The sequence below is a fragment of the Primulina huaijiensis genome, chromosome 5 (assembly GCF_012295235.1).
Source record: "Primulina huaijiensis isolate GDHJ02 chromosome 5, ASM1229523v2, whole genome shotgun sequence".
NCBI classification, from domain to species: domain Eukaryota; kingdom Viridiplantae; phylum Streptophyta; class Magnoliopsida; order Lamiales; family Gesneriaceae; genus Primulina; species Primulina huaijiensis.
Window position 1 is genome coordinate 23,310,005 of NC_133310.1, and position 12,065 is coordinate 23,322,069.

Consider the following 12,065-nt stretch of genomic DNA (forward strand, 5'->3'; position numbering starts at 1 on the left):
TTGAACAAAGTTTAATGTTATGAAAGTAATTGATTCACACGACTTCACATTATTTTGAACTGTGATTAAATAAATGTTTCTTCTACTTCGTCACAATATTGAATTTGTCGAAATATATTTATTTTATTACTTCACCATTTATTTTAGTATAGAATTTGTATACAATGTTTTAGTTCAAAATAATTTTAATTTAATAAAGTAGTGCTGATTACAACGGTCAGTCATTCTAAATAAATTAGTGATTTTCACTTCACGGAAATTGAACAAATATACAATAATGCCACAAATTACTGCTAAAATGAATTAGATTTATTAAATCATTCAACCAAAGTATGGTATATTTATTAGTTATTCATCCAAAATCATGCATACCAAATCATTCAAATGTGTCAAGTACAACCCACAAATTTATCATATCATACATGACCGGTTAAGCATCCACGTATGAGTAAACGAACTTGCTTCATTCACTTCTTACTTCGTCATAACGACGTAAAAAAAATTAAATTTTAAAGCTCATATCAAATGATGAAAGTTTAAGCAGATAAAACTTAGAAAAAAGTACAAAAACTGTGACCAGAAAATTGTTAACCAAGATAGACGAACCTTCAAATATCTAAGATGCATTAATGTTATCCATACATACTAAAGGTATACTAGTCATGTAACATACGAGTAAATTAGTCATTGCAATGAACTATTGTAGCAGAGAACTTCTTTTGCTTTATATTGGCAGTGGAAACACCACCCATATTCATATATAGCAGCAACAAGATAGTAGACATTCGCACCATCCGACAAAAAATCAAGTTTTCTTCCGGTTCATACCATCCAACAAAAAAAAAAAGAAGACATTAGGCATTCACACCATCTATTCACACATTTCAAATTTCAGTATGAAACTCATTTTTACGGTTATAATATGACCCACATTTGAATATAAATGAAATTAATTGCAAAAAAGATTAATATTATTCAAAGACCGCCCCGCCCCACGCCAGCCGGCGGCGCGCGTGCGTTTCACTGAGACAAACCCTATCATCGTCTTCTCCCTTTTAAAAACTTCTAGTACCCCTTGGGGTCCAAACCATTACCTCAACTTGTAGCTTATAAGGGAGAACAAGCTTGTCTAATTTTTCAATGTAAGACAACTCTCACTCTCTTTTTCATTCACCACTCTTCATTCTTCATTTAATTCTTCATTTATCCAACACATATATTATAAGTTGTGCTAATTGATGAATTTTCGAACAACGTATCTTCCACAAAAGTGATGGATTATGTATATGTCTTTTCTCATTCTCATGAAAGAGGCAAAAATTTAAAAGATGAGGACATTATAGAGATAATCAATTTGGACATTCAATCCAGCAAGTTGGCGTGCAACTTTGGTTTTATTTAAGACGTCATTCATATAAAAAAAATAAAATAAAATACATTTCACTTGAGATTTCATCAATTGTATCTCATCAAAAAACCAGGAAATGATACAAGAAGCTTGTTTCAATGAAGAATAAATTGCACAGTTTCCAACTAATTAAGGACTTCCACATCAACACTACTCTATCGTGAAGGTTGGTCAATTAGCCGACTCTTCTACGTTGACATAAATCTCTGTTGCATTTTGAAGATTATTAAAATCATTTGAAATTGGAGTTTAACAAAATTTAATAAGTGGAAATTTGAGGATATATATATTTTTTAACTATATAATCTCTCAATTTTCATATTTAACTATATAATCACCACTAATTTTGATTTAATTTTTTTTATTATATCCCAAAATGATACTATGTCATTATATTTTACGTCAACTTATCAATATATTTTATTTCCAAATTCTAAACGTCTCGACTAGTTATTATAGTATTTATTAATTTTAATAAAAAAAATCTAATTCACGACCAAAAATATAAATAAAATTTTGGAAATTGAAAATATATTCTATTTGAAATATAATAAAGGTGAAACAAGGGTGGGAAGAAGGGCGACTGACAAATCTACATATTCTCTCTCTTGTTGCGAGATTCGATTAAATCGCCGATCTTTCCCTAACTCTCTCCATCTCTGTCTTCTCTTTCTTTCAATCTAAAATGTTCCCAGCTTTTCCAGGTGCGTAACACAGATACACACACTTTGTGAAATTAATGTATAATACACGTATACATATACATACAAATATATAGGAGTGATGTATACGTTTTCCTGTTGTGTACAAGAATTCATCATCCTCACGAGATTCTTGAAAGTGGAGTTATTACATAGTTGTCTTTAGAATTAAAATCTGGGTTTTTTTGAGCTCCGAGGTTCTTGGGTTGTCTGAAATCTTCATCGTTCAGAGCCTTGATACTTGGGAGTTCGATATATTTTGAATTTTTGTTATTTTGGTTGCCTGTCTGTGTGAAAAAAGAGTCTATTTTTCATGAATTTCTGTCCCTCGATTTCAGATCTTTATGCTGTTCTTTGGTTCGATTTATTGTTGTGTTTGATGGGTTTCAGTTACTTTGTTCCTTTTCCTTTGGTTTTTCCATTCAAGAATTTTATTTTATATCATCTATTTAATCCCCTCTGCAGCTGCAATCTTTTGTGTACGGTTCCAACATTTAAATTTCCCGTTTCGTCCTTGTTTTCGGCTTTTGCAGAATTTTATATCAAAACCCATAGGTTACTTCAAATGGTTAAAAATCCTTTTTTCTTTATGACTACTGCAGAAATTACTTCAAGAATGGCTGAGGCTAATATTAAACTGGATTTGTTTCAACCTTTTTTTTTGGCTGGGTTATGATTAAGTTCAATGGTTTCTGAGACCTTTTCTGAAATTCTGAGCTTAGCATTAGGATGGATTTATTTTAGTACACATTGTAAAAAGGTTCCTTTTATGGCATTGTGATCTGCTTTTTCACATCTCTACATGCCTCATAAAAGAATAATTGCAGTAATAATCAAGATTCTAATTAATATTAGGAATAATTATGACTATAATTATAGGGATTATTGCACAACAGTTCTTAGGGTATAGTGAAATGGTCAACTGTATGATATCAGAAATTTACGTGTTTGTTTCTTGATTCTTTTCTGAAAAGAAGAACCCATCATAGAGAATGTGCGTGCGTCATGATATCAAGTTCAGATCTTGTCTCTTTTGCCCAAATTGTCTTTTAAAAAATTCTAAATCTTACATGTTTGTCTGTGCTTTTTGAGAACATAAGCAAGTTCAAGTAAGAATATATGATGATGGGGTTTCCCTAAAATACGATTATTAAAAATTCATTACTATAGGATTCTCAAACAACTCGACTGTGAGTCCACTGGGCTTACTAAAATCTTCTGTGTTATAATAACAGTGTTTCGTATTGTATCTCCATTCTTTGATTAATTTTCCTTTTATTTTTCCCTTGTGCAGCATTGATTTTGCTTTAATTGGATCCCAAAATGGAGGGGGATACATTCTCAGGCCTTGGTAATGTGCCACGGTTAGACGGCAAGATCTTGCAGACTTTTCAGAAGAGTTTTGTTCAAGTTCAGACCATATTAGATCAGAATAGGCTACTAATCAATGAGATTAATCAGAATCACGAGTCCAAGATACCTGACAATTTGAGCAGAAATGTGGGATTGATTAAAGAACTGAACAATAATATCAGCAGGGTGGTCCATCTTTACGCCGACCTTTCGAGTTCGTTTACGAAATCCATGGATGCCTCATCTGAAGGAGATTCAAGTGGTGTTTTGAAATCTGGTGGGCACAAAAGGCTTAGGCCCTCTTGATGAAACAAAGGAACGGAAGAATAAGGGCCTCTTCTGTTCTTGATTCTTTGCATCGTGGAGAGAGAAAAAAAACTGTCAATTATGCAAGTTGAATTTTCTCTTAATGTTTTAATTGAAGCCTATAATTGTTACTCCTACATTGTAATTGAGCAATACTCTTCTAATTCAATACAAGATATTTGTATTTTTCTACTGATCTGATGATTTGTCGTTCAATCTCTGATTTTAATTTAAGTGGAGTTAAATCTCAAGAAACGCCAAAGTTGTTGGCTTTTGCTCATTCATTTATGCAACTTTACAATCTTTTTTTGTATCAGTATGTTCTTTAATATGATTTATCTTTTTCTCAAGACACCAACTTTTTTATTGACACCCTTTTGGCCTTTCCAACTGAGTATTCTTTGTTCAGAACACAAAAGCTCAAGGGAAGCTGTGGATGGATTAAGTTTTCACCCTTGCTTGTTTTTCGATTTGTTTGTTCTTACAAGTCTCCTTTTACTTTTAAAAATATATAGAAGGATTCATCATTATGTAAATCTCGTAGCATAAATTTATTGTTCATTTTGGTTGGAGGAATCATTGAGGCCTTTTTTTTTTTTAATGAACAAATACGACAACAAAACCCTCTGAACACAATTCAAAGAAAGCAGCTTTGGTGTGTATCTTTTCAGCTTCCAGTCTCACTCCCACTCACAGGAACAGAATCTCACACAGACATGGCCTACTTCTTTTCATACATAGAAATTTAAAATTTTAAATCAGATAAAAAATTAGATACATTGTCAGTCAGTATCTTCTATTTTCTGCAACTCCATGTTGCATGGCCTACATTTTGTATTATATATTAAAAAAAACTTGAATTTTTGTGTGTAAATAAATAGAAATTAACTGGATCGAGGAGAATAAATCAAGAAATAACAAAAGCATAGAGTTCTAAGAGACAGGAAGATACACAAGCAAACTTGACAAGGGAACCTTTTTTAAAATGAAATATTCAGTCCATGCTTATCCCTTTCTTTACTTGTTTGGCTCTTCATCTCAATTTCAGATATCCATTTTTAGATTAGTATAAAATTATAAAGTAATGGTGTTATTTATATTTATAATAATATATATAAATTATAATGGAATGAAAATCACTATCTTATATACTTTTTAAATATTTATATTATGCAATAGATGACACCTTTTTCTTTTTTTTTTCCTGGATATGGGTGGCTCCCCTTAGATGATGCTCCTAGACTACATTTTCCAGTGTCAATTGATTGGTTGGTGGACCCAATGAGTTACACTTGGGGGGTGATAGAGTGATCGATTGCCCTTATTCATTCATTCCCTCTCTCGTTGTTGTTTTTTGTTTTTCTTAAAAAAGATAATCATTCTCTTATTGATTTTGTACTCGATTATAACGAAGTATGTGGGGGTGGGTTTCAATTGGGATGAGAAAAAATATCGAATTGTACGGTAAATCGAGATTATCGTACCGAAAAAATGTCGAATTTATCGAATTTTTGGTATAACGAAGATTTCGTTACGTTACGGTAACAATACCGAATTTTTTGATACGGTAACGGTATGCAATTTGAAAATTTCAGTATATAACGGAATACCGAAATACCGAAAAAATATAAATTTTTTTTTAAATATATAATATTTTAAAACAATAAATTTATAAAAATTTTAAAATGTAAGATTATTTTCGGTATAAAAACGGTATATACCGATACCGTACCGAGATCTCGGTATACCGTATAATTTCGGTATAATCGGTATGTTAATTATATGTACCAAAATTTTCGGTACGGTATACGGTATAAGATATTCGGTACGGTTCGGTACGATATACCACCCCTAGTTTCAAGAGGTAAGGAATTCTGGGTAATTTGATTTGAATTTAATCTTTCTTTGCTTTAAATTTTTATACATATGGTTGTTATTTTTTGTTAAAAAAATTAATATTTTGACCCGTGAATTGAAAAATGAAGTTATATAACATATATGTTTTTATTTATTGTAACCTGAGTCAAAACGTTTGATGATTCAAAGACGTTGAATCTAATCCTTGAAATGAAAACATGTTGTATGTACTTGATTTCGAATCAAATCTTCTATACTAACTTATTAAGCTACTCGAGTTCTTCAAGTTCACCAGACGACCAGAGCTATTGAAAATCCAACTTATTTATAGATGTATTTTCCATAACAAAATTTAATTAGACAAGAGCTCAGTGACAATCTATGAATTTACAATTTGTGCCCTTAGCTATATCGAATTCAATGCATACCAATTGATTTTAATTAGATTGTGTTAGAGAATTGATGATTTCTGCAGATTATTAAGAAATTAATCGTCTGATCAACTCCTAAGCTCTTGCTCAACAATTACTACATAATTCAAATGCATGTAATATTTTGAAATCCAAAAATTTCAAAAAAAATTAAGTTGGATACGACCCAGAATAGTTTATTCATTAACAAATAAAAATTAAACAGCACAAGGGATTTAATTATACGAAAAACGCGGTCAAAGGATAAACCACGAGGAATTATCCAAAGAGATGAAAATAATAAATTCAGAAAAGAACGATTCTTTTTGCATCATTTTGTTTAATTTTCTTTATATTTTTGTCTTTTTCGCGCTCTTAGTCGGACATGTAATAAAAAGATACTTAAAAATACAAATAAATAATTCCAAGTGCGTGCCAATGCATGCAGCAACCAAATAGCAGTAAAACAATAACATAAATTGCACAAAGAAATAAGCTTGGTTTTGCTACTTTTCGAGTCGCCTCAAATGCGTCAATATGGTCAAAAAAATGTTTCATAAAGTGAACATATACATTTTAAAAGGTGAAGATGATGAAATTGGAAAAAGGAAAAACGAAAAAGTAAATAAAAAATATAGACCACAGTCTATATCCAACTATCTACATTCATCTGTGTATCACTAATGTCTGGTGTTGCCGTTTCTGCTCAGGCATAGCTGACCTGCACGCCCTGAGGGAGAAGTCTGTACGTAATACCGAGCTCCTCGAATATTCTCTTAAGTTCGAAAACAAGATCAGATTTGCGATTGCCCCTTTCTCCAGAATTTTGAAAGTTCATTGTGTGACTAACATAAAGTGCCATATTCATCTTGTGAACATCAACGATTTCTTTAAGCTGAACGCTGAAATTGGGACGCCATTGTTGAGGCTTACTCTCCAAGTATCTGATGATCAAAATGCACAACAATTAGGTGACTGATATGGGGAAACCAAAATATCATTCACGACAAAAGGAACAAGTTAGAATGAATAACGGAAGGTATAACTCATATTGTCTAGTCAACAATTGTGTAAAATGTTCTGTGGAATTGAATTTATGTTCTTTGAAAAATAGATTCACTAGCGAAAAACGAACCCTTCTCCACTTTTCAAAGAATGCCTACACAGGTTTAACCATTATCATGATGCACCATTCGAAGTATATATATATATACAAAGAGGTGAAAAGATTGAGTCTTCGTACGCTTTTATTTTATCCTTCATATCTGATATTTTCTCTACTGAAGTGGAAAAATCAACAGCAAAGTCCACTGAATCGCCCATTTCTGGACTCCGATTGAAATTGCTGATTGGTTTGGTGGCCAATACTGAATTAGGATAGTATATCTTTTCATTGTCAGGTTTCAGAAAGATTGTGGTCAAAATGTTCATCTCATCAACCACCATCTGCGAAATTTCAAGAAAAGAAAATATATGATGATGGTATTAAATGGACCGAAATGTCTTTATACATATATACACATATCCAAAGAGAGGTACCTGCACGCCATCAACGACACAGCGATCACCGACATCAAAAGGGTGCATCACAAATACGAATATCATGGCTTCAAAAACCATTTTAGCAGTGTTACCAAACATGAATACAACAAGTAACATCTGAGATGAAATAAAGACCAAGACTTTGGTGGTTGTGATTTCCATCAAAAGTAACCAGACTATAATTATCACAATAAGTATAATTCCTGACGCGATCTTATTAAGCTCCTCTATAGCTGTTTTGGCATCTTTTAGGGAGACTGCTAAGCATTTTCGTTCATTATATGCCTTTACCTGCAGACAAATGAAAATTATTCTCAAAACAAGCTCCAGCCAACTGAGAAACTACCATAGAATCATTTTATATTTTTCGACGGTTTGTTCTTATTTCATTCAAAAGTATCCCATTGATGGAGATTAACTAAAGGTCGTGTTTAGATTGAATCATTTGAAATCAATGCTTTCAATATGGGTAACGATATGGGAGATTCAAATTTGTTACAAATAAATTAAGGTTTGGCATCGACAATTAGATTTCAAATAGGCACAATATTGAATTCGAAATCTAAGTTTCAAATTCATGTACCCAAATCAGATCATTCCATGTGAACGCAGCCCAAATTTGTTTAATTTTTCTCTCTGCAAGAACGTAAAATGTAAAATAATAAGGAAAGAATCTTACCACCCAATTTCTGAAGGATGATTTGGTAATCCTCCCTGTTTCTGCAGCTCCTTCAAACAGTGGAAATGCATTGTCAACTTCTTCTTTAGGCATGAAAAGTAAAAGATCATCCTGTTCAATATACCTAAACCATAGCACGATATTAACTCACACATTTGCACAAAAAAATTATCAAATTAAAAGAAGCTAAGTTCTGCAAAGACATGAATTCTTACTTGTGGCCAGGTTTTGCAACATTTCTAAATATTCGCTTAGCTGCACCCTTTGCCTCAACCTCACTCGTAATTTCTTTCGGTTCTCCATGTTCCTCTTCAAGGCTGTCGTCAATTAACTCAGAAACAGTTGTCAATCCTGAACTACTTATAACTTTAATCAACCCTCCCATTGTCCAAGCCGAGACCTTCTCACGCCTAATCTTGTAAAGTTTATCCACATTAATCACCTCCCCCTTCTCTTGTTTCCCAGTTTTCACACTATTGAAACTCAATTGACAGCTGAGCCTTGAATTATCGTCACTCACAGCACTATCAAATGTTGGAGCACGCGAAAGTGCCTCAAGAATGTACTGATGAAATATAGATTCTTGAATCCTATCAAAGTATGTTCGAACATGAAAAGATGAAGCCACCAACTTTACTAAAAGTGTCTTCCCCATCCACAGAACGGCCCCAACAAGAGTAGACACAATGCCTCTAGTTATATGATTTAGAATCTTAGTAGCGTCATGTGATCTTTTAACCCCGCGATTAAACAACAAGCCCCAAGCTAAAAGAATCAAGGCCAACCAAATTACGACACGAAAACTCTTTTTCAAGGCAAAAAGAAAATACAGAACCTTTTTCTTAAGCAAAAAGTTCTTTTCAATCGAGAAAACCAGAGTATTAGTAAACCAGCCAGTGAACAGACGACCACAAAAGATCACCGATACCAAAACACACCATCTCCACAATTTCAAACCCCAAATCTCAAGGCCCTTCAACTTGTTAACGGTTAAGCTCGTAATTAAAACAGTAATTAGGGACACAAAAGCGATCCATTCAATCAGAATCAAGAATCTCACTTTCTTACCACGCTTAGGTTTGAGATTCTTAAAGGTTTCAGCTTCGTATACCTTATCATCGTCATCCTCATCATCGTCTCCTCCAGCGGCCGCCATTAGAGGTGTTTTTGGCGTAATTGGAGCAGATGCTTTTGGAGTAACAGGATTGACTTTTACAGAAGGCGAAGCAACTTTAGGCGAAAGTACGTAAGGTGACTTTGCGGGAGGAGCAGTTTGAGCATTTTCTTCAACTGGCTTCGTTTTGCTAGTTTGTGGAAGCTCCACTATTCTTGACTTGGGCTTAGAATAAGCTGATTTTGAAAGAGATCTTTGCCTAATAGCAGGTCCAAGGGGTGGTTTTGCGGAGAAATCTGGAGGTGGAACTAAGTTCTTCTGTGCTCTAGGCAAATCCTCCTTGGATTCAGAAACACCATTTCTTTGAAAATCAGCACTTTTTCTTGAAGTTTCCTCAGTGCCCGGATTCTGAATCTCGACAACAACATCGTAATTCACCCCCTTGTCTTTCAATGCCATTCCACTTTCCATGAAAATCAGATGAAAAAGTACGAATCTTGATTGTAAACTGATGGGTTGTCAAAATTGAAATTTGCCTCCTCTCTTGTCTATTTTTTCCTCAGAAATTTATAAACTTGAAAACCGACGTCCCTCGGCACTTCAAGAACCGACAGCACTCCACGAAGATCGAAATGTACGGAATCGAAGTGTGAAAACACTTCGGGCACAAAACCATTGACGTTCAAGAAGAGCTCAACAGTCAACACTCCAAAAGCAGGAAATACTATTTTTATATTAAAACTAAAAAAATCAAAGCAATATTTATATATAAATTATTGTTTTAATGCTTTTTTCGTAATTTTTTATTGATAACTTTGGAATAAAAATGGTATTCAAAAGTACAGTATATTTGAGATTTGTAAAAGAGCCACTCAGATTATTATATTATTCAAATGGAAGTACAGATGAATCAATCATTCAAGAACGGGGTGCGAATTTTTTTATTGTGACGGAATTGACAAGTCGACGAATGGGCTATCGTATTAGGTAAAGTAAAATAAATAAATAATAATTGTACAACACAAGATGAGTGGATAAGGATAATCAAGATCCAATCCAGGAAAGCCCGGTCCGGGTTAGCATAAGAATAACCTCGTTGGGTTGGACCATGTTTTCTATTTATTTTTCTCCTTTTCTTGGAAAAATAAAATTAAGTCCTAATGAAAAGCAATGATTTTTATCACAATTTTATATCAAGTCAAAAATATTAACCTAAATCACCACTGTTTTGTCAAATCAAAAGATAACGAGATGAAATATGATGTCAATGATTTTTTTAACGAAAAGGTTTTCGAATGGACCCAGATTATTAAAATTGGATCGGAATCACTTTGACTAAAGCCCAATACAAATTGGCTCTGAGAGTCGAATTTTGGTCTTCTGATCCATAACTCGAAACTCGATAATATTTTAAAATTACATTTTTTTTAAAATATTCTTGTCTATAATTTTTATATTCGTATCAATACCTATATTATTATTAAATATTAAGCGACGCTAACCCGAATGATCGATAAGGTCCATATAGAAGAAATTATTAATGTAATAAAGAATATATTAGATTTTTTTTCGGATTGAGATCACTATCAAACGTGAAGGTTTTGGTATCATATTGAAAGAACTCGAATGATCGATAAGGTACATATAGAAGAAATTAAAAAAAATTATACTGTCCAAATAATTGCAAGCATTACGTGCCAATAACGTGATTGATACAGCATAACAAATCAATTTCTTGATTACAATGGCTTGTACTCTAGCTATGGTTACAATAATGTTGTTGAGAGAGACGGAGAGATATTATCTTCATCCATTTCTCCTAACTCGGCCGTATCAATTCAATCCCATATTTGTAATGTTACTAATTTGTCTCTATTTCATAATTCAAGGCTTCCGACAGTTTGCAGCACATAAAATTCCCACCTTTAAAACCACGGTTTCAAGATTATTAACCAATAATACCTTAATATCGAAGTCACAATCTTGGAGTCACTTATTCAACATTTGATTGATTGAACCATGTTTGAAAATTGAACACTCAATAATTGATGTGTACTTCTTGATCAAAAATTTATCACACTCATATTCAAGATAGGATATCCCTCACCATATAGTGAAGAAATCTTATGAAACATTTTTGTGTAATAACCTGGATAACCAAAATAAATTTATCGTATTTATTGATGATGAAAAGTTAAAAAAAAAGAAGAAGTTACAAATTATTAGTTATGTAATCGAGAATGATATGAAAAATGTTGGAAAATATTGTTTTTCCTTCAAGTTGTTAAGATTGAGGGTTGAACCTAACTCAATTCCAAAAACTAGTTCAATGGGAAGAATAGTTTAAATCCATATATGTAACTCTCACAAATTTTATCCAACCGATGTGGCACAGCTAACACACTCATCACACCAAGGAATAAACATCTGGACCGTAAAGTTTACGAGTGATGAGGAGTCTAATGCATAACGGTAGAATATGGATTCTGATATCATGTTAACATTAAAATTTGAACCTAACTCAACTCCAAATAATATATCAAAAAAAATTGTCCAAATCATATATACAACTTCTAAATATTTTATCCAATTAACGTGTGACAACTAACACAAGAATACAACCTCGAAGATTAATTACATCATAAGTTCCCAAATTAAAAGTAATCTTCATATCAGTAATAATTTAGAGTCAATT

At 32.8% G+C, this 12,065-nt stretch overlaps 2 protein-coding genes across 3 annotated transcripts; one reads left to right on the forward strand and one right to left on the reverse strand.

Annotated features, from left to right (window-relative positions):
- Positions 1–1,964: 1,964 nt before the first annotated feature.
- LOC140977344 (protein ELF4-LIKE 3-like) lies at positions 1,965–3,960 on the forward strand. Of its 2 annotated transcripts, none has more exons than XM_073442063.1 (2): positions 1,965–2,112; positions 3,404–3,960. In XM_073442063.1, the coding sequence occupies exon 2, from the start codon at positions 3,433–3,435 to the stop codon at positions 3,766–3,768; it is 336 nt and encodes a 111-aa protein (XP_073298164.1). In that variant the 5' UTR covers positions 1,965–2,112; positions 3,404–3,432; the 3' UTR covers positions 3,769–3,960. The 2 variants fall into 2 exon arrangements, with proteins under 2 accessions (XP_073298164.1, XP_073298165.1); XM_073442064.1 differs by lacking the exon at positions 1,965–2,112 and adding an exon at positions 2,125–2,588.
- A 2,572-nt stretch (positions 3,961–6,532) lies between these two features.
- LOC140977345 (mechanosensitive ion channel protein 10-like) lies at positions 6,533–10,090 on the reverse strand. The gene is made up of 5 exons (XM_073442065.1): positions 8,472–10,090; positions 8,257–8,380; positions 7,575–7,868; positions 7,279–7,481; positions 6,533–6,979 (listed from the first exon to the last, which is right to left on the reverse strand). Exons 1-5 carry the CDS (start codon positions 9,839–9,841, stop codon positions 6,742–6,744), a joined length of 2,229 nt encoding a protein of 742 aa, XP_073298166.1. The 5' UTR covers positions 9,842–10,090; the 3' UTR covers positions 6,533–6,741.
- Positions 10,091–12,065: the final 1,975 nt, after the last annotated feature.